The following is a 22,791-nucleotide window of genomic DNA, read 5'->3' as shown; positions in this document are numbered from 1 at the left end:
AGCAGCAATGGGAGTTCCTTGAGCCCCAGGGATTCATGAGCAGGAGGTACAGTGAGAAGAAGTTGCGTTTTTGTCTGGGGTTGTCGGTCTCAGACTGCCACGGCAATGTGGGTGGCTGTGGTGCAGGACGGAGACTGGAGAGACACCAAGGTGGCGTGCGGAGGGTGGCTCTGCAAGCAGAGCGGGAGGGAGCTGAGAGCCCGGAAAAGCCACTTGCAAAGGTGCGGGGAGTAGTTCATTTTCTCTGCTGGCTCTGAGACGTAAATCAGTGAAAGGAATCTCTGCTAACGAGCTAATGAGATGACACCTTCCCATCCTAAAACACTGAGCAGTTTAATGTTGTTTTAATACATGAGATATAATCTCCTCACTCTCTCTATGGCGTTGTTCATAATTATACACACAGAAAATTATTAGCAACTGAGCCTTCTGGCTTTGCATAGGCAGGTCCAGGTTTGTATAAAGAAAGTGGTGGTGCCCCTTCCTCCAGCCATGGATGATCAATACTCCAAGAAGCAATCGACTGTTGGAAGCCAGTGAGGGTTTCAGCCTCTGCTTTTCTGCAGGGTGAAACCCTCTCTCACATCACGATCGAGGAGGAGACCTGCATATCTATCTATCTATCCATCCTCTCTGTCTCTCTCATATAGCCATCCAGTGGGTGACTGTATGAAATACCAACATCGTAACATTACGGCCTATTTTTCACTACCTCCTGGTAATGGTTTGGTCCTGGTTTGGTCGTCATTAACTTCAGGAGCCAGTTCCTCTCACTGATCCTCTTTGTGCTGCTATCTGGGGTCTGCTTAGCTGCTTAGGGTAGGAAAGCAAGTGATAAGTAAGTAAAACCTCAGACAAGTAGGTCAGAGTTTTCCAAAACATTGTTTGTGTATGTCCTGTTATGTGGGGTGTTTTTTTTCCTTTCAGCTTGAAGTAGATGATTAACAAGCCAAAGCAAAGCGTTTGAACTTCTAAAGGGTGGCTATTTGCCATGTTAGACCATTTTTGAGATACCTCAAATTCGACTCGTTAAAACTGAGATCTCCAAAATTACACATAAGAGCCTTGTTTTTTTCTCCCCAATCGGTTTTTAAAGCATAAAAAAGTTTAAATATTACCGAAGGCCGAATTCTACTTTGATATGGTCTTTCCTGCAGCAACCTCACCCGAAAGCCTGGCAGTGTTTATTTTAGGATCAAGTCTGGCTCATTGAACCTGTCCCTGATGTGCGAGGCTTCGCGTGCGTTAATGACAGGCGGATAGTTCAGCACCCGGCTCCCCGCCGCTCAGCATCCCGGTGCGGGCGGCGGTTACAGCTCCCTTCCAACGCTCCCTCCTTTGCCCACACCTTCGGACCCCAAGGCAGTTTTCCGAGAGCTCCCTGTGCGGATCACTTCAAATTAATGGGGCGTTCCTCAGTGAAACCTTCAAAAAGGCAGCCAGTGCAGCACAAGCTCTGCGGGTCTCAGCAGAGACAAATGAATAGATGGGTTTAAAAAGAAGTTAGTTATAAACCAACTATTTCAGAGGGAAAAAACCCCACCAAAAAACCAGAGAGATTTCTGCCAAGGAAAGGTAGAAGTGCCAGAGCATCTGGGAATTGAGCTGGGACTTCAGTATCACTGTGCTTGTCCCTAGAGGACTCGGGGATACGACTGGTACACTGGAGTACAGAGGTAAACAGATATTTGGCCACTCTTTTAGCAAAACACTGGAATATGTCGCTAAGGCCTCAAAATTTGGGTGGGATTCAGGCGTTCCTCGCATGTCCTGCCCACAGTCGGCTTGCGGCTGCCGGGGGGACCGGGCGGGCAGGGTGGTGGGCAGGCTGCAGGGGTGCTGGGCTGGCTTTGCACCCAGCCAGCACGAGCCGAGCAGCGTTTCTAGGGTCAAACTCAACGCTGGGCTTGATATCTCAAATGCTGATTTGATGCTGGTTTCGTCAGTTCAGAGATGTATTTAAATCCTTCCCTCCGCGGAAAGCCCCTTGGTGCTCACTGGGGTCTGCAGAGCTCCGTGCACATCTTGAAGCCTGGGTGTTCCCCGTCCTTCACCCCTTCGCTGCCCTCTTTTATGTCTGCATTTTATCTTTTTTTTTAGGACTGCCGCCTAAACTGCCCTCTGTCACGTGGGACAAAGTGATGGGAGAGATGAAACGCAGCAGGATCACATTATTTTATGTGCAGACTATGTTACTCACTATGCTTTTCTTTCTCGTTATTAGGAAATAGTGGATTGGTTCAACGCCATCCGGGCAGCACGTTTTCATTACTTACAAGTGGCATTCCCTGGAGCCAGCGATGTTGATGTGAGTTTTTCTGCGGTTATTGTTTTTTTCCCCCCCCTCTTGCTCATTTTTAGCATCTTGTTACCAAGTTGGAAGGCTTGGAGAGTGCTCCATCCTTCAGAGTCTTTTACAATTACTGGGCTGAAATTATTGTGGTGGGCTGCAGAGCCCACGTGCGGCACCTCTGTTGCCAACATCCAGCCTTGGAAACGGTGTGCGTGCGCGTGCCTGCACGCGCCTTCACCCTCAAAGTGCGAGTCGGGCGTATGAGTAACTCCAGCGCTGTCACGCGTAGAGAAGCCGCAGGTGTCTGTCTCAAGGATTGTTGCTATAATATTAAAAGGCTTGGAAGGTAGAAGAGAGGAAGGCAAGAGAGTGTCAGTGCTGTATCCAAGCCTCTGGGATGAGTTCTTGTGTGCAGGTCATTGCAGCCTGTCTTATGAATCTCTGCCTTGTATTTTCCGGGAGCTGGGACTGCTAATTGCATTTTCTTTTGCTAATGTAATACTAGGGGCTGTACTGGTGCAAGCTGACGGTAGGTGCCTTGTATCGCAATTGCTGTGCAACGTCACTGGCTCTGGGCTTTTTGTTGTCGGTGGTTACTCTGTTACCTCCTTGACTTCGTAGATTTTGAATTCTAATTGCATTACCTGCCTTCTGTTAATTACCTGGAGGGGTCCTGCGGCGGCCGGGGCTGGCCCTGGGCTGCAGGGTGGCTCTGTCCCGCGGCTGCCCGGCCACCCCAAGGACCCTCCGGAGCCAAAGCCTTCCCGCCAGACCCATGCGCCATCAGCTGCCCCAGATCATCCCAATCCCTGGGGAGAATGAGGGGAGGAGAAGGAACGGTCCCACGGCTGGTGATCCTTGGCACGAGGGACTTCAGACTGCTTTCTGTTAAGAAGTTAAACCGGGCAAATATGAAAAACCCTAAAAGCAGCCTCGTTAGCCAGCTATAGTACAGTCGCTGTGCAGCGTATACTTTCCTTAATCATTTCTCCCCCTCTCCATATCCTCTACGTCTATTAGAGCTGGTTGGCACATCTGAATCAAATTGCCCCAAAAAACCCCACAGACCTTAATAGAGTTGTCATTTGTCCAGCAGTGAGAGGGTTTATATGCTCACCCCCTGGCAGGGTCATAGGGAGAGAAACTATTTAGATTTTTACTTACCATCCCCTTCTCATCAATTATTCTTTGGGGGAAAACAGAGGAGTGTAACATTCAGCGAGGTTTAACTTAGGAGCACAACCCCTCGGAGCGTTCAGCTCGGGGACAACTCTGCAGAGATTGCGTTATGTACACCAGGTAGCTCAGTCCTGGGTGTTGCCATCATTTGCATCTAATTTATGGTTCCTTTCCCCTGCCAGAGAGATGAAAAGGTGTTAAATTTAAACAGGAGCCAGGTTAAATGCAGTAGAGAGGTATAAATCCCTCACACCGCCCTAAGGATGCCCAGGCTGCCTCTGCAGCTCCCGGGGAGTGAGGTTCTCCGAAGGATGCTCCAGGGACCCATCTCCAGGGTGGAGGAACCTCTCTGAGCTGAGGGTGATGAGCTCCGTGCTCAGCAAAGTGTCCTGAGCCCCATCCTGGGGGACAAACGCTGGGGCTACGAATGCTGCAAAGCCCTTTGCTGCCCACGATGAAGCGACCGAGGTGAAGATGCTCCCGGCTGCTGCGGAGCGGCTGTGTGATTCCTTGGGCTGTTGTGTTTTGGGGTGTCTTTGCCCTACAAGCACACACCTGCTCGACCAGAGCTGCTGTTGGGCAGAATTAGGTGTTGCGGGAGTGCGGTTTGGCAAGCGGAGCCATTAAGAACCTGTTTAAATGAAAGGCAGGAGCAGGGGTGGGGAGGCAGAGTGGCGCGTGGCCAGGCTCGTCGGCCCCGGTTTTGGTGAGACTCGTCATCTTTCATGAGGCTTTTAGAGGCATCTGCAAAGATCTCGCAGCTACAGGCTCGTCTTCACTAAGCAGTGTTAAAAATATCCCCGGCGCTGGTAGGGGTTGTCAGCAATAGCTGCAGGAAGGGGGGGTGTGCACAGGCAGCGTCTGTTCGTGGGGTTTTAAAGGCAAATTGTATTTTGGGGCTCGTGTGAGGAGCTCCCACTGCGACCGGTGGGGGAGAGGCATCCCCAGAGCTGACTGGTGAAGTGGGATTTGGCGCGGGGGCTTCTCCTGGAGGCTGGTTGCTTTGCTGGCGAAGTGCTTAAAGATGCTTCATGTTTCTGCACCCGCTTCTTCTGAGGGCTTTGGAGAAGGGGGACTGAAGCGTTCAGCCAGAGCCGTCTTGGGTGGGCTCGGGGCCGGGGGCGAGCTCGGCGTGGGCTTTCCTTCCAATGACCCCCCCAGCCCAGCCCCGCGCCCGGTGACCCCCCCAGCTCCCTCATCTGACGCTGCTCTCTTTTCTCTCCTCTGTGGTTGCTCCAGCTGGTGCCAAAGCTTTCTAGAAACTACCTGAAGGAAGGGTACATGGAGAAAACGGGGCCAAAGGTAGGATATAAAACGTTTCTGCGGTCCCTCTAAACACGAGTTTTGCTCTGTGTGGGGCTGAGAAGGGTCCGCTGGTGGCACAAACCCACCCTCGCTGGAGAAGCAAAGCCTTAACGCTGTGAATGCATTAATACACATTCCCCACTTGGAAGCAAAGGTTAAAAGAAATCCAGAACCTCTTCACAGACCAACCGCCCCATCTCCCCTCTCACTGCCCATTCCTGCAAGCCCCACTGGTTTGGCTGGCCCAGAGCCTGGCTGTGGTGGCTCGCGGTGGCCCAGAAGCCGCCTGTCCCCAAGTCCCCCAGTCCATCGGGCTCCTCCGAGTGCCTTGATCCTGCTGGGTCGTGCCCCGTAACCAAGGAGCTGTGCTGCTTTGGTGTGTAATCCGGCCTTTTTTGACTCTTCAGCAAACAGAGGGATTCAAGAAACGATGGTTCACCATGGATGACCGCCGGCTCATGTATTTCAAAGATCCCCTGGTAAGATGAAGGTGCCTGGGCCGTCTGTTGGGAATTATCTGTAATAATAGTAATAATAGTAATAGTAGTAGTAGTAGTAATAATAATATGCAGTGAAGCTCAGGCTAGTGGGAGAGCCAAGAGGGTGCTGAGCCGTCCCTGCCAGGTGGATCTGCCTGGTGTCCAGCGTGCAGTAGCCCCATGCACAGATACTCACCAAAAATGCTTCGGAAACCCTGTGCACCAGCTGCAGATTTTGGAATTTGGGTCCCTGGTGTTGGTCCCCTATTGTGGCTGCCCCGGGAGGAGCTGGAGTGAGGCTTCGTGGGGTGGCTGGCGCTTTCGGTGTGTGGCTGCTGGGCTTTGCCGATGGGGCTGCTGGGCGGCGCAGGGTGAGCCGCGTCCTGGCTGCCCGGGACGCAGAGCTCCCTTCTCAGTCCTGCCTGCCTGACCGCTCCGCTGTCTCTAGGATGCCTTTGCTAGAGGGGAAGTTTTTATCGGGAGCAAGGAAAACAGCTACAAGGTCCTGGAAGGGCTCCCGCCGTCCACGCAGGGAAACCACTGGCAGCACGGGATAACCATCGTCACCCCGGATCGGAAATTCCTCTTCGCCTGCGAGACGGAGGACGACCAGCTGGAGTGGATTACGACTTTTCAGAAAGTTATAAGCCGACCGATGCTGCCTCAGGAATACGCAGGTGTGTTCGCTGGCTGGCTGAGGTCAGCCTCGGCCCATTTATTTCCTGTGTTAGAGGATGGGATGGATGGGAGAAGGATTGGGGAGGCAGCAGCATCGCTCCCTCCTGTGCGGTGTGAGCGGGGCAGCCCTTCCCTGCCCCGGGGAGGATGCAAAGGCTGTCCAAGCAGAGAGGGGCTCACGCTGGGAGGAGGAGGATGGTATCCTTCCCTCTTCATCGCCTCCGGCGTGATGTCCACGGTGCTATAAGGATGATCGGTCACCCAGTTATAAGGATAATCGGAGCCAAGGAGCATCGGCAAGACAAGGACCGTCCGCAGGGTGGGCTTGCGCCGGGCTGTCGCCGCCTGCCAGTGCTTGTCCTGGTTTTAACTTTATTTCCTCTGTTTTCTTCTTTCAGTGGAAGCCCATTTCAAACATAAACCTTAGCTGGGACTGGCTGGGCAGACCTGAGGAGTGAGCTTCTGTTTACAACACAACGTGGTTTTATTTGAAATGTTAAAAATCATGAATAATAATAATAACAGTAATAATAATAATACTACTTCCCTTTCCCCTCATCATTCACTTGATCATGTCGGAAACCAAGGGTGGCAGCGAAATGTCGGAGAAGATGCTGATCCAACCCGAAATTCGGCTCTGTGGCCCCTCCGTGGGATGCGGGCCCGTCACCCCACACCCACCGAAAGGGGTGTCCCACGCGGCTTCGGCGGGATGGCAAAGACAGACTGTTAGCGGCGTGTCTCGGGGGAGACGGGGCTTCTCCCCACGAGCTGCTCCACGCGGGCGGGCGCTGAGCGTCCCCGCAGCCCCGGCTCTCTGCCGGCCCTGTCCGGGGGGGCTGCGAGCCCCTGAGCTGTGACACCCTCGTGGGACGCAGAGCAACAACCTGGAAACACCCGAAACGGTGACGTGCGAAACGGCTGAGCCTCCCGAGGGCCTCGGGGTAAATGATAAGTAAATGACCTCCCCGGGGAGCGGTGGTGATGCTGTACCCAGGCTCGGGCCAAACGGGATCTAGGAACAGAGGAAATGGGCATCGTTGGCCTCGTTATCTGCTTAACGAAGGGCACGGAGAAGGGGTGCTCAGAAGGGGGACACCGAGCCACGAGGCGATGCCGGGGAGCAAAGCTTTTGGGGTCGGGGCTCGTGCCCCCATCGCCGCCCCGCTGTGCCTGTGCTCCCCAGGTTCCCGTTTCGTGACTCGGGAGGGGTTCACCCTGTTTCGGGAGCCCGGTGTGGGTTGGGGGGGGTGAGGTTTAGGGGCAGTTTTGCTGACAGGCACGTTGCTTCTCCAAACTGGTGGTTGCACTTTTTTTTTTTTTGGTTCAATAATTCTCTTAATTTTTTTGGTTGATTTTTTTTTTTTTCCCCTGCCAAAAAAAAAAACAAACCTGCTTGAAGTGACGTTTCAGCGCTGTGTTGAGCACTGTAATTCCTGCGGTCGGGCCGGGCTGGGACCTGCACACCATGTGCTGGATTTTTACCCAAAAATGAAATTTCCAGCGTCCACTGAAGTACCAGCCCCAGACACTGACCCGTCCGACGCGTTTCTTACGTTGGTGTGTGTAAATGAGAGCATCTCATCGGCTGTATGCATTCGTTCTGTCACTGGTAAGACAACTGTGGTACTAAATGTCATTCGAACCAATAAATTATTATGTCAGAGCCGTGGCTGTGTCGTGCTGGGGCAGGGCAGGGAGGGGGGGTTAGAAAACCAGGTGCCGGTGCTGGCAGAGCCCCGGGGTGCGGGACCCGGGTATGCTTGGGGCGGGGGGGGCAGCTGCACACGTGTGTGTACCAGGTAAAGATATGGCATGTAAACTACACACACATATTTGTGTGTATTATATAACATAATGTATATTATACTTATTTGTGTATATGTGCGTATTCTATAGCGTACATGGTATGTATTTTATATCTATGTACGCACACACATACACAAAAGATGCATCTTTCTTAGGAATGTAGAAATAAATTCTGTGAGAGTTCTTGAATATTCACAGACACAACTATAAACTGTGCATAGTAGTCAGAGCATAATACGTAATACACATCTATGTGTATGTATAGGAGCTGACTATAGTTCACATGAATGCAGGCATGTATATACATAGCTATCATTAGACATACATTTAATTTACAAATCTATAAGTATTTCATAGACATGTCTATATAGAGATTTTTATAATTGTAAATTTATAAAATATATAAGTACACACATGTGCATGCTTTTTATATAGGTATAAAGTATATAATTTATATTAAAATTTAAGAGAAATATATTGCATATAAACATACATATATCCACATGCATATGTGTATGCATATCTATAGCTATTTAATTTATATTAGAAGTATTTATAAATATATATTTTACCCACGCAGTGTCACTCACTCAGACTTACTTAAAAAACTCAGGCATGTCAGAAGCAGGGAGGGAACAGGCTGGGCTAGTTGATTGGGTTTATAGCTAGCTATAACGATTGTTTGTGTGCGTGTATAATTAAGAATAACATAATTAATATCATAAATTATATGCCATAGAATTATTTAAATTATAAATTATTATACACAAAAGGCCGTTTATATGTGTGTGTATACACACATGCATGTGCGTATGTGTATATATATTTTAATACATACTTTATACACAGAGGTATGTTCTGTGTATACCACTGTAATTATCGAGCATGCATTCCGTACACACCCCCACAGCTGCCCGCGGGCAGGCCGCAGGCTCAGCCCCTGCCCCGTGCCCCTCCCGCAGGGCTGGGGTTCCGGCTGGGCACACGCGAGGATGCTGGTGGCCGCGGCAGCCGGACCTGGCAGAGCCGAGGCGAACGTGGAAACTCACTTGTAGCCGTGTACGCGGGACACAGGAGCGGCCGTTGCTGCTGGGCACTTAAGCTGCCCAAGACAGGCGTGTTCGCTGGCAGGCAAAGGCGATGAAATGACATGGCTCTTACCCGCTGCCGGCGTCCCAGATGATTTATGAAACATCTACAGCATCATCCCGGGTAGGGGGTTCTTCCCTGGCCTCGCCGCAAATCAAAGCAATCCACACCTGCCCCAGACATTACAACACCCGACTAAAACTATGCCTTTACTGCACGGAGAGAAAGCTGCAGCACCAGGGTCTGGGTTACCCGTGGTCAAATGCAGAGCGGGGGGAAAAAAAAAAAATAGCAAGGAAAGTAAGATCTCTGCTCATAAAACTCTTAGAAAGCAGCAATATCGCACATCCTGGTATAAAGTGTTTATTTGAGACTTCACAATTAACACAAAGTCTTCCTTTCAATGCCTTTTCTTTTTCATACAGTCAATAAATTTGTATTAATCCCTCCCTCCCCCATGCATGATTGCTGTTTATTAATCTAAGCCTTTTTTATTTTCACCGTGAAAAAATAAAGCGTTTCCCCACCATTTCATCTGTTCACTGTACCACATCCGCTGTGCTGCATTAAAGAGGAGGAGATGTAGAATGGCTATGCCTACCACTGGGGTTGAAGTTACTCCGTTATTTATTGATTTACTCTTTTTTACAGAAAGTGTTAAATGAATCAAATCACCCAAGAAAAATAAATATATCATAAAGAACCAGAAGTTCTGCAGTATCCCTTTTCTTTACATAAAGCTGCAGTTCAAACACATACGTTGCTCGCGGCAACTAATTTCATTCACTGTAACACCATCACCTTTACGTATGGTTGTGAACTTACACTGGAAAAGAATCTGTTCCAAAGGAGTAGAGCCATGAGCCAAATTTTTATACCTAGGCAAGAGAGATCCACATGGAAGCCAATTACCTGTGTTCCACTGATTGGCTTTTACTAAAGAGCAATTCAAGCTTGTGCTTTTCAGGAAATATCGGCTAAACGCACACGTGGGCTCGGCCAGAGCCAGATCTTAAGGAGAGCGAAAGGCAGTATGAACGGCGTGCATGTTACTCACGGCAGTGGAAGGAAGTTCTTGGTATCACTGTCTCTTGGATGTGCATCTCAAGTTACGCTGCTTGGCTCGTCTCGCAGCACTTTTGGCACCAGCCTGGCAAATAAATTATTCAATTGATCACCCTGCCTTTTGAGATCTTCCTTGGAGGTGGGAGAGGTCAAGGAGGCTTTCTCGTAACAAAGATGGTATAGGGTAGGCCGAGAAGTACAAGACCCATATTTATGCTTTATTGAATTACTGTGCAAAAGGGAATACTGCATCAGAAACCGTAGAAGACTATATTTTAATCAAAGTCACCAGCCGCTGTATCGGAAACCTGCTAACAATTGCTCCGATTGGTTTGTTTGGCTACTTTTTGTTGGTTTCTTTCTTTTTTTACATAAATAATATAGACCGAACATTATAAACATTTCAGCAACCATTTCTAAAAGACCGGAGGAGCCCTTTTAGGCGCCAAGAAACAACTGCAGGATTCAAATTCCAAAACTGTCTTTGGAGTCATCGAATCATCAGATTTACACAGCACCCAATGACAACAACATTCAGTCGAGCTCAATAGGACTGCTATCTTCCTGACCATCTTCTGTGTCATCATCTTCTCCAGTTCCCATCAGACTGTTTAAAAGATTTCCTAGAATAAAATACAGGACAGTCAAAATTGCTAGTTTTACATTCTCATCTCAAAAAGTTAATTATTCTCCTACCATCCTGCTAGGTGCAGGTTTCAACAATGAAAAGACCTTTTTTTTTTTTGAAGTAAAAGAGTCTCAGGAGGACATTAGTATTCCCACACTGGTTTCCATTAAGAATTCACTGATTTGGGAAGCTGTAGTTTGATACTGTTCCTTCTCTAAGAGTACACTGGAAAAACCCCACTAAAGTCGCATGCTTATATACTCCAGATGCCGCATGAGAGGAAAGAAAAAAAAACACAACCAAATGAGGAAAGACACACCTCCAGCCACGAAACTGTCAAAAGACAGCAGTGGTCTGCATCATGCTACACAGAACTTTTTCAAAGCATTTATGCGTTTTCCCTGTTTTATTCAATTTAAAGATGCTTGAATTGCTGAAAAGCTGTTATTTACATATGGGATCTATGATGCTTATGTTTTTCATCAAACTTTGGGTATCAGTGAATTGACATTTGCAGGTAAAGCTTCAATTCAGTTTACAAACAGAGCAGCTTAGTTCTCAAGTAAAACATTTGATTTTACAAAAGTAATCCAGTTCAATATGCTCACATTTTATTCAAGAGCCACGAAATGAGGGCTCAATTTCTCTATTCCCTTTCATTTCTTGTAGAAGGGCAGTATTAATTTCAGAACTGCTACTTTGGCAACATTCATTTTGTATCAAGACTGGTTAGATCTCTACCAAAGCCCCAGACTTCACTTAAAGAAAACCAACCACTCAAGTCTGAGGAAATGAAGCTTTAACACAAACAAGATTTTTCTTTACATTTGGAAGTTATACCATAATGTCAAAAATTAGCCATAAGAGTCATTCACATGCTTCTCCACTTCTCAAAGATGAAAAGTCTACTAGCTTCACCAAAGTAATTTCACATGCAACCAATTCATTTGTATTCTACAGTAGTGACTGTTTCTATAGGCTATGAAAAAAATGATACATTCGTTAGAACAAATTATCTGTTTCCAGCACAGCCATTTTATATAAGCCACTGCTCTGAAAAGACTGGTGGTACATATAAACAACTGTTAGCATAAACCTTACCTAGTAATCCTCCGTAGGATGACGTCTGTTTGGGCGGAACACCAAAGAAAAGCTGTCCTATTCTATCTAGGTACTGAAACAACACAAGATGAAGAACAATGTCAGCTACTTCATTTACAGGTGGAAATACTATGGGCAGCAGTCACACCACACAAGCTAGGTCACTGACTCCTATCTACAAGTCACAAAAGAGGAGACAATCAGCTATTATTTAACTAATTCTATAGGTTAAATCCTGTTTACAACTATGAGTAACTCACCTCATTATACATGGGATCTCTTTTCAGTGAAGGTTGATACTGTTCACACAACACTGTAAATACTGTTAATTTTCCTCTAGAAAGGAAACAACCAAAAATGTAATCTCAGTAACAACTGAAAAGGAAACCAAGAACAACATGAGAAAAATCAGACCGTACCCATCAACTGCCAATAAGAGAAACCAGATGAAGTTTAGCAGTGGTTGAACAAAGGGCGGACCCTTTTCTATTGAAGGATGTTTCTGTGTGTATGTCGTAAAAACAACTGATGCGCTGGTCTTATTTTTTAAGCAGAGAAATCTGCAAAAGGAAACAGAACAGGGCAAGTTAAAAATAAAAGGCAGAGAAGTAGTTTTACATGCAGAAAGAAAAAGGGAAGCCAAAAGCTCAATAATCTCTACTTCATTTGTGCAGAGAAGCCATCTCAGGCTTAAACTGATGGCAAAAACTAACTGGTAGAGATGTACATCTTTGGCGATGGTTTGGCTATCAACCAAGGAAGGGGAAAATCACTACTAGAATACATTGTGGAATAAGGACAAAGGGAGGGAGAACTGACATTAAATATTAATAGAATGAGTTTAATCGAGATCTAAGCAGATTGTATGCAGGATGGTTACTAAAAGAGGGCATCAATTAAATCAAAATGTGGAAAGACTGGCCACCGCATAATTCAAATTAAATATGATATTGCATTTGCTGGTCCAGAGTTTACTATGCTGAGGTAAAAACTAAATTAAAGACCTCTCTCCTGGCCCCATCCACTCCCAAACACATCTCCTTTCAGTATGTATCTGCCAGTGTCCAACGACTCCGTCATTCTATTAGCATGACCTCAAAATAACATGGCATCAGGACCACTAATAAGTTTGACACACATGTCTAAGTGTCTCATAAAAAAGCTACACTTTGAGCTCCCAAGCCATTTGTCACCAGTTAACAGATCAATTTCCCAAACTGATCACATCTTTGTTCAGGTCCAGTTAATTTAACTGGCAATCTCTGCAAGTCCCATAGGCCTAACGAGACTTTATCTGGGACAAATGCTGTCAGCAAGCACTGGAAGGCTGCCACGAGCAGTCTCATTCTTGGTCGCAGGCTGGCCTCCAATTCTGTACCCTCACACGTACAAGGGCACTGGGCTCTTTTGCCTTACTGCTGAGCAAGGAACTGCAATTATTTTCATTAGAGTATAAACTGCTATGTAAGAGGATTTAGTACAGTATTTGAGATATAGGTCAGTAAAGGATGCAGTAGTGGTGCTGTATAAATACTGAAAAAATAATCTTTTACTCATAACTGCTCCCCAGAATTTCCCCCCCTCCAGAACAAAGCCCCATAAAATTGTTTAAGAGTCCTGCATATACTGGATTTCCATAAAGGATTTTCTACTGCTCAAAATCACTGCAATCTATATCAACCAGCTATGGAAAGCAGGACAAATCTGACATGACAGCTCACTGCTGCCAGAAGAGAGACAGATTTGCTCTCACCTCCTCCCTCTCCCCAACACCTACTCTCTCCCTGACTCCCTGCTGCACAGTCCTGTCTCCACCTCCTCCTCAGACTCCTCCATGAGCTGCTTTCCCTGACTGAAGAAACCCATCAGCTGATTAACACAGTGAAATTGGCTTTGTCAACCTTAATTGTACATGAGCTCTGCAAAGGCACATAATAGCTTGCATTCCTACCTCCTACAAAATAAATGCCTAAAGTAAATGAAAGCCACCAGCGACTCTGTCAAACCAAGAACCATCGCAGTACTGCTCACAGACCAGGGTGACCCAAGTCAAATTGTCTCTTAGGACAATGAGACTGAGAGCAAGTACTGCACTAAAGGTAAATACAGAGCCCACTTAGGCCCAGTCTTCGTAAGAACATCAAGGTAAGCCCTAACAGACATAAAGTGGTAACAAAGCTAAGAATTGTGCTATCAGGGTCAAACAGATTACATTAATTCTTCAGGCAATTAACATGATTTCAGGTTTCGACCTTAATACGTTTTGGTTTTGTTTTTTTTTTTTTTCCCTCTCCCCAATCTGACCAATTCAACACACCAGTTTTGAGATGGTTTTCTCCTGTTGTTACCACACAAAGTGAGTTTCAGAAGCTCTGGCCAGTTTCACAGTTTCTTTTGAAAAGGATGCATGATTAACCTACAGTTATCATGATTAAATTAGATTGGCCTCAAACACAGTGTCATCTCAGCAAAACAGTTAAAAAAAAGTTTAACACCTACTGTAGTACTGCCTGTGCTACAAACATGTCCACCTCACTGCGATATCCCCTGGACGAGGAGTATTCTACTAGCATATTTGCACATCCTTCGCCATCTGTGGAGTGCAAGAAGTGATACCGAGATTCACTATAGTTTTGCTCTATAAAAGGAAAAAGAAAATGGCTTTTAAGAAATCAGTTCATCATACCTGAACGTAAAAACAAATTTGTTAGGCTTGTACTCTACAGCTGGTAAAAGGACAAGAACTACACACATGTTATATGAACACGGCAACTAGCAAAAAGAGAGTGGCTTTTTCCTTTATAAGTTACAGACAATTTATAAAGGGAGATAATAAATATGTTATCCTAAATACATTTCAACAAATGCTATTAAATACAGTTTATTCAACACCACCACAAAACACAGCTACCACTGGGACAAATAGCTTGAGCTGCGGTCATATCATTTTATCTAACTGCACGTTGACACTTCATGTGCTATCATCAGTGCTTCGGAGAAGAATCAAGAAGTTCCATATTAGATCATGTGCACCAAGAAGTAAAACAGCACCTTCAGCGTCCTTCTTTCTAAGTGCACAGAAAGAAGGCATTCCCTATTTTTAGCTTAGCCCACTCTCGCTATCAAAATTAAAACTGCTTCCATATGCTGAATAGAACAGCAATTATACAGGGGGAAAAAAGGTGTAAGAAATGGCAACGATTTGTTAGAACTTAACTTGAAGCAAAGTAAAATCACTGCAATGACAAATCAAAACGCGATAGCTGCTCATTTTTGGAATTTAAAAGGTTTGTTTTAAAAATCTGAGCCTTTTCTGATGAAACTCTCAAAAACTACAGACTAAGAAAACATACACATTTTGCTCTTCAAAAGAACAGTGAGCTGACAGTTACAAAAAGGGGATTTTTACTTTCAGAATGCAACTGTTTCTTATCCTAATCGTATCTCAACTTCTACCTTAAATGCTCTGAGGAAAATCCTCCCTTTCTGGCTGGCAGCAGCCATCAAGCTAACATAAGTCCCACGAGAACAGCTATGGGATTGCCTATCGCACGCAGAAAGGCAATGAGCTGGAACGTTGACCATTGGGTCAGGACTGTTATATGAAACCACTATCATCACTTTGCAGCTACTAAAAATTTTAAAATAAACTAACAATCATCTTGCACAGTTATTAATTCACAAGAAACCACAGAAGAGATGGCATTTGTTCAACTATTCTCACTCACCTTTGTTATGTTTTGAACATAAGACTTTAAAAACTGGCTATCATCCACAGTTAAAATAATTATTTAGTGCATTTTTGGTTTATCTTACATCCCATCACAACTGATGAAATCCCACATAAATCAAAGGTAACAGCATTCATTCTGGAATAAGCCTGCTGGTCAACGACTCAAAAAGTACCTAATACAGAGCCAAAGACTGTTTTGGATGCTGGGTGATGTATTTCAATCTTTGTCACGTTTATCCAGGATTTAAAAACAAAAAAACCACAATAGAACAGCCTTGCTCCCCAGCAATTTTCCTCCTAATGACTCAATCAAACTACCTCAACCTCCAAAGGATCAACCTTCCTTTTACAGAGACCTTTACAGCAGTTGTGTTTTGGGTTTTGCACTAATATAGAGTTACAGACCCAGGGTTTTTTTGTTAGTTACATTAAGCTGAAGTTATTGCAAAAATCAGGTAATAGCAGAACTCAATCAATCATTGCTATCTCAGCTTCCTTAGATTATTTCCAAAGTAGATCTCTTACAATATCATACTTTCAACATTTTTGAAACAAAACACAGAAAAGCTAGTTGATTTTTCTTACCTTTCCACAGAGTAATTGCTAGTAACTGGTGTAGTTTTGGATGTCCAAGTTTTCCCGATCCCCCACTAGACCATTTTAGCGCTCTGGATACGAAAGCCACTCTTTCGGGAGAATTTGGATCCATTAAACTAAACAATTTAGCCAAGTTTTCTAGAAGCAATAAGATTGACAAATATTTAGCATTAATAGAAACAGGAAGAACTGCTGCTTCTAGTGCATCTTTAAGATACAACATTTAAGTTACAGTGCTATTGTGTCTTTAAGCTCCCTTAACGGCCTCCATAAGCCACCTTAAAAAAGAGTGACTTTGAAGTTGAGCCACTTCTCATACATCAATCTTGCACCTATCAGCCAGCAATATTCATATGACAACTCCACAGCCAAAAGCTGTGCCTTGCAGTCAGCTGATGACAGCTTCCCTGTCTCATCGTTTGGGATATCCCAGAGGACCATGCAGTTCCAAGGAGGAGGAAAGACTGCAGGTTATGGGACTTCTTGCCATTCACGGGGAAGCTGTGAGGGACAGAGGGCTGTAGTTCAGAAAAGCACCGCCAAAAGTCATAGATGGGATACAAAGAGTCAGAGCTGATCTAAGTAGACAAAGAACTGCCTCTGCCCCTCTGTCTCCATCCATAGGTTGTTAATAGGAGTGGTTCGCCCTTGCTGCAGCAGTAGTCTGGCCAGGCAGCTCTTAAAAAGTCTCCCTGAATTGCCTGCTTACCAAATCTCACACTCATACAAGAAAAATTTCCTTGTGAACAGCTGAATCACAAATAATGTGCACACCACCACACTGCTAGGGCGGGAAACCACCATCCCCCAAAAGCCCTGGGGACATCAATGACTGTGCAGACAATACATTACTGCTGCATCGTGGAAAGGACAACGCCACAAGACAGCAATGTTTGTTCTAAGCACGCCCACAAAGTTATCAGGAATCCATTATTCTCTAATAAAGTTTTTGCCCCAGTCCATTTCTATGATGAAGGTAATCCTTAGCCATGTGGGAGGGCACACAAGAAGTATTTCAGGTTTCAAGGCTGTTAACAACAGTCACTGTGAAGAGAAAGCACATCTAAACACCATCAAACCGAGCGCAAAGGTCACCTCACCTAAAAGGTCATCTGCTACTTTTGCATCCGATTTCTCCAAAGACTCCAAAACCAGCATGGACAGATCAGCAGCACTGTTTTGCTACAAAACAGACACACACTGGCGGTGATGAACATATCAGTACATAAAAGAAAACATCAACCAGAATTTTGTCAGAGGCAGATTTAATACTTTTATCTATATCTACAGCTAAGGCACAGTATCAAATCTCAACCTTGCTTTATAAAAAAATTATAGTAATTTGATGGCATCAAAAGAGAAGCCTCCAGGAAAGCAAAACAAATGTGGTTACGATTATTGTTTGGATGTTCACAAACACTTCTGCTTTATGTGCCAGTTTGGCATAATCCTTCTTTGTGGAGAAAGGCTCAACAAAGAGATAAAACAAAAGATTACAAAGCAATTACCCCAAACATTTACCATTGAGAATTCACCATTCACCCCTCAAAATCTTTGAAAAACAGCCCCCCCCCAAAACCACACACACAAAACCAGTGACTTACCTGGTTATGACTGAAGAACAGCAAAGCCCCTGAATACATTAGTTCTCTTGCTTCTGCGTGTTTTCCTTGTGACATATACCTGAAAACAATATCAAAACCTTGATTAAAAATACCACTAAATAAGTTCTGTATGCTTAAAGTTACTTACATTTAAATGATGAAAGATCACTAAAATTTAAAATAAAGGCAATAAGGGATTTATTTTAAAATCAGGTTAGTTTCAATAATGATGTAACTTCAACTGCAAGCTACAATTTGTTTTCTGCTCCATGCTTGATGGAATACAAGCAAAGAGCATAAGAATGAAAACTGGGAGCTTCAAACCTGATTTGGGCTGAAACAAAAAAAAAAAGAAGTGATCCCAGGAGTTCATCTGAGCAAAAGACGTCAATGCACTGAATTACACCGCTTAGACCGTCACATTAGAGCGTTTACCGAAACCAAAGCCATCACAGTGAAACGGTTTTCGGAATACACCCTGGACAGCTCGCACACCCAGCATCGCCCAAGTGACTCCAGCCCCCTCCTCACCGACGTCTCCTTTCCACTGGTTTAAGTCTCTCTGAGCACTACTACTCTCTGCCAGGGCACATCAGCCACATACCAGTCCTCTGCTGAACCACAGCAGCTTGTCTCTGATGGGCTCCAGTAAGGCAAGAACAGCCAGCAAGATTTACCATGCAACACATTACAGAGTCACCAATTCATAAAAGAAACAAGTCTAGTCTCTCAAATATAATGCTTCGAAACACACCTGCTGCAGCTTCCACCCTCCTCACTTAAGAGTTAACCAAGAAATCACGAATAAAACATTTTGTTCCCAACGTTACCTCAAGAGCAGGAGCCTCCTGCACACCATCACTATCGGTAACTAAAGGTCTTGGATAGTCACATCTCTAGATTATGAACACAGCACTTCCCATAAAAGCAGTTAAGGTGTGGCAGCAGATACAGTTTCCAATTTCCATTTCTCTTAACTGCTTCTCAAAAAGTCTGTTTTCCGAGTAGTTAATAACAACAGCCAATTTGCTCATATCAAAAAGGTAAGACGTCAGCTCTACCACACTGCTTTAGTATCTGCAATGTTCGTTTTGTCCTCCACGACACCTGGTTGTGCTGTGCCCCTGCTTCACCCCTTTCTGTTCTCGGCGGTCAGAGCAGCCTCTCCGCCCCCGCAGCGGCAAGGCCCCCCTACAGCAGATCCGATGCACGAGCGTCCCGGGCAGCAGAGCGGGGTCGGTGGTTCTGGGGGTGGAGCAGTCAGAGGAGCGGTGGGACCGTGTGGGCACGGAAGGGGTCACACTAACCCGAGGGAAAACGAGCAAACGGTGGATCCCAAAAGCTCTTGCGCTCCACGTGAGATTCCTGTCACACGTGGCAGTCCCAGGGACAGGTCCTTTTGGTAAAATCAGATCAGACAACGAGCAGGGGAGGACCCAGAGTCCTCCCATCCTGCTCACTGTCTTCCAAAAACCCCAAGGTCTTTTATACAAAACAGTTAGCAGAACTGTAGTAATGGATGGCATGACAGTGGTTTTTTGGAATAAGTATCCTCAACAATTCAGATTTGCAATCACCATAGCAAGCGCTCCACACATTAGTCAAACAGATCGGCAGCTCCAACGTTTTTACAGTTGGCCTCACATCCAGGTTTGCTTCTAGACGCTTGACTCCGAATCTCAGTGTGGATCCACTTCCACAAATTCTACTTCCAGTAGATTCCCAATGCTATTTGGGAGCTCCTAATCTGGGAATTATTACAGCAGATACTAAAAGATATTGAAAACAGCTTTACAATATTACAATACAAAATATGTTTAAAAGAGTTGTTTGGTTTTTTTTTTTCAAAAAACCCCAAAACTTTTATTTAAAAAGAATTGTTAATAAAAATAAATACTCACTACATTGATCTAACTGGCATTCAGAACAAGAGAGAAACATTTTCATAACTGAAATCCGGGAACAGACCATTCATACCAGAAAAAGCATCTACAAGCATCAGGAAGACAGATGCCAATGTAACTACAAGAGGGATGTTAAACTTGGAAGTTCTGACTCAATCACCAAATCATAAACAGAGAGGAGCTGAACCCAGCCAGCCTGTACAGTAACAACTCTGGTCCAGATATTCCTGTTTGGAGGAGCACAGGACTCACTGCTCGGGGTCAGGCAGGAACAGCAGTTTTCCACCTGCTCTGTGGCTCACAGGGAGGGATAAGAAGTCTGCAGGAGGCAGGCTGATGGTAATCTTTCCTCCTCCACCCTCAAATGCAGCTCAGTTTATGACTTTTGAAACTCTGAGTCAGGATTTCAAGTTTAACACGTAACTCATGACAGAACAGACTAATGTTTTACAGGCTGGTGTTGTTTAAAACAAGTAAGCTGGCCATCTCATGTACAATTCCGCAGCTGAGATCATCTCACTCCGTGTTAATGTGTCTCTGGAAAACTGTTGACATTTAACATACATTTTACAGAGGACAGACAGGACTGTTCGGGCACTTTTTTGGCCTCAGTGACTTTCCAACCAAATTTCAGTCTCATTACATCTTTTTGCCTAGAAGGAAATGCTCTTCCTAGCTATGCAAATGTCACCTTTTCATTTTATTGAGCACCTCCCTTCTCTTGCATTTAAAATGGAAAAGGCAGGATCTTTGATTCCAAATTAATTCAGGGAGGCTTAAGCAAAGTATGTGAGTTAATACGTTCGGAAGACTGGATGAGAAGTGACCTGCTGAGCCATCTTCCTCCACTGCAGCCATCACGTCACATAATCCTTACTATAAAATAGGCCATGCTTTGTCTTAAATTTAGATTTATTCTGAAATACAATTTAAGTCTTAAGGCCTAGATGGTGCCCTTGCTGATCCCATCAGGCTACAGCAGAACACAACTGCTTTAATTTAATGGTATACAGGGTAGGGCAGACTATCTAATGTACGCTGGTAGCAGCAGGACTACGCACCACGCACCCTCTTCCCCACATCCCTGGCTGCTATTTTTCTGTGGATACCCACAGGCCTGTTCCCATTCCAACTCAGGAGCTCTGAGGACAGGTGAGGCGACACACAAGCGAGCTACCAAGTTTTCTCACCTGTCCTCCCCCCGCAGAACCACAGGTAAACAAAGCTGGGGAAGCCCTGAGAAGAGATGCCTTATTCTGTGCCCTTGAAAGCAAGGGTCTACATTTTAAATTTTGATGAGAAAAAGGGTGTCCACCTCAAGTTACGGTAGATGTGAAAAATAAAATAGAAAAAAATCTAAAAAAGGTTTGCAATATAAACAAATTTCTTATGACATAACAGGTAGTAGTAATACTTCTGAAAGAATGTCCAGGCCTGCTCTACTTATCACTGTCACCTACACAAACATTACACCAACTAGAATCTATTCTAACAAAATTCCTCCGTGCAGCTGGTTCTTGCCATTCTGAGAGCTGCCCCTTCCTAAAAGTGGTACCAGAAGGTGACTACCCCGCAACAAAGTAGCCCTGTTTCTCGGCTGAGCAATAACGAAGCCAAAACCTTAAAACCCTGAAAAAATCCACTTCGCAGCCAGGTTGACGTTTAAAGTAAGGTGGCAAACCAGAGGCTGTTAGAAGGCGTCTGCTTGGGGAGCTCACGGATGTCTCCGGAGACAAGGACAGCGAAGGGCCCAGACCCGAGCCCCCGGGGGTGCTGCGGGGAGGCAGACCGAGGCCATCCCGCCTGGCAAGGGGCCCTCACTCGGCCTCCCGGGGAGGTGGGGCCGCCAAGGGGTGTCTGGGGACGGGGGGCAGAACCCAGCTCTGCCCGTGACCGCTGGGACGTATGACGCAACACGCCCCCTGCACGCCAACGGGCCGGGCCGGGCCGGGCCGGTGCTCTCCCGGGAGGCGGCGGCAGGGAGCCCCCGCCGTGCCCAGCTGCTGCTGCTGCTGCTGCCGCCGCCGCCGCCGCCGGCGCCCCCTCCCTCAGCCGGGCCTGCGGGGTCGGGCCGGGCCGCTGGGCCCGGCCGCGCCGCTGGGCTCGGCCGCGCCGCGGTCGGAGTTCACCTTCAAACCCCGGCGAGCAGCGGCTCCCCGCGCCGCCCCCAAGCCCCCTCACGCAGCCGCCGCGTCCCCTCAGCAGCGGCTGGGCCCGAGGGAGGGGGGAGGCGCCGGGCCGGCGCGACCCGCGAGCCGCCCGCTGCCCTCAGGCCGGGCCCGGGCCCAGCTTGGGCCGGCGCCGCTCGCCCTACCCTCCGCGGCACGTACCCGCCCCACCCCGCCCCCCCGCGGCCCAATGAGAGCGTAGGAGGCGGAGATGGGCAGAACCGGCGGCCAATGGCGAGCGGGCGTGGGCGCGGCGGGCGGCAGCAGGGTAGAGTGCGTGGGAAGGCTCTGGAAGGCCGGGCGGGGGAGGGGCAGGGCGGCGGGCCGGGCCGGGCCGGGCCCTACCTGAAGAAGAGCGTCCGGTACATCTGGTGCGCCTCGTAGTAGTCGCCCTTCTCGACGCTGGCGCGCAGCTTGCCCTCCACGCGCTGCACGCCGCCGCGGTTCCTGCCGCCGCCTTTCGCGGCTTCCTGCTCCGCCGCCATAATCGCCGCCGCCATCAACGCGGAGGAGGGGGAGGGCAGGGCGGGGGGCGGGCGCAGACGCACGCAGCCCCGGAGCGGCGTCGCGGGCGGCGCGCCTCGCTGCCCGGCTTCCGCCCACTCTGACGGCGGCCCGCGAGGCTCAGGAGGCGCGGCAGCGCGAAGCGTCACGTGGCGCCCGGGGGCGGGGCGCGCCGGGCGGGTCCCGAGGCGCCGGGCGGGCGCGGGGCCGCGCCGCAGCCGTCAGGAGGGCACCCCCGGCGGGGGGGGAACGGTTCGTGCTGGCGGACAAGCTCCGCCGACGGGGAGGGGCCGGCTCAAAACAGAACTAAGGAAAGCCCGAAAGTCTCTGGGCTGCGTCAAGGATCGACTCCTGCACCGCACACCCGGCCCGCCCAGGGAGAATATAAAAAACCGAGGGAGGGTTTGCGGCTGGCAGAGTGAAACGGAGCTGGGCGCTGCTGCGCCTGGGGGACACGGGCAGCAAGGCTGAGGAACAGTTTAAAAAAACAAAACAAAACCCCCCCAACGTTTCAAGCATGAACTTCTGAAAGGGTATTGCAAATAGCTGAAAAACCGTCAAGAAACTACCAACTCGGGTTTTTCCCTTCAAAAATTTCAGCGTGTGCTCATCGGCACAAGACACCGCGCTCCACAGGAACACCGAAGGCAAGGCG

The 22,791-nt window shown here is 47.2% G+C and overlaps 2 protein-coding genes across 7 annotated transcripts in view; one reads left to right on the top strand and one right to left on the bottom strand.

Moving 5' to 3' along the window:
- Positions 1–7,600, top strand: part of ADAP1 (ArfGAP with dual PH domains 1) — a 76,332-nt gene extending 68,732 nt beyond the window's left edge. For both annotated transcript variants that reach the window (XM_075165249.1, XM_075165250.1), the window contains 5 exons: positions 2,225–2,308; positions 4,712–4,774; positions 5,185–5,256; positions 5,705–5,933; positions 6,333–7,600. In XM_075165249.1, the coding sequence (XP_075021350.1) occupies positions 2,225–2,308; positions 4,712–4,774; positions 5,185–5,256; positions 5,705–5,933; positions 6,333–6,361 (477 nt within the window). In that variant the 3' untranslated portion in view covers positions 6,362–7,600. The remainder of the gene's footprint in view (positions 1–2,224; positions 2,309–4,711; positions 4,775–5,184; positions 5,257–5,704; positions 5,934–6,332) is intronic.
- Positions 7,601–10,094: 2,494 nt separating this feature from the next.
- On the bottom strand, positions 10,095–22,252 carry GET4 (guided entry of tail-anchored proteins factor 4). 5 transcript variants are annotated; one of them, XM_075165255.1, is made up of 9 exons: positions 21,978–22,250; positions 17,561–17,639; positions 17,057–17,138; positions 15,945–16,094; positions 14,126–14,264; positions 12,046–12,186; positions 11,887–11,962; positions 11,627–11,699; positions 10,095–10,520 (listed from the first exon to the last, which is right to left on the bottom strand). In XM_075165255.1, the coding sequence occupies exons 1-9, from the start codon at positions 22,130–22,132 to the stop codon at positions 10,432–10,434; spliced, it is 984 nt and encodes a 327-aa protein (XP_075021356.1). In that variant the 5' UTR covers positions 22,133–22,250; the 3' UTR covers positions 10,095–10,431. The 5 variants fall into 5 exon arrangements, with proteins under 5 accessions (XP_075021356.1, XP_075021357.1, XP_075021360.1 ...); XM_075165256.1 differs by lacking the exon at positions 21,978–22,250 and adding an exon at positions 18,391–21,405; XM_075165259.1 differs by lacking the exon at positions 21,978–22,250 and adding an exon at positions 18,868–19,369.
- Positions 22,253–22,791: the final 539 nt, after the last annotated feature.

Source organism: Calonectris borealis, chromosome 16 (assembly GCF_964195595.1).
Source record: "Calonectris borealis chromosome 16, bCalBor7.hap1.2, whole genome shotgun sequence".
Classification (NCBI taxonomy): domain Eukaryota; kingdom Metazoa; phylum Chordata; class Aves; order Procellariiformes; family Procellariidae; genus Calonectris; species Calonectris borealis.
Note: the sequence above shows the minus strand (reverse complement) of the source record. Positions and strands in the feature narration are given on the sequence as shown.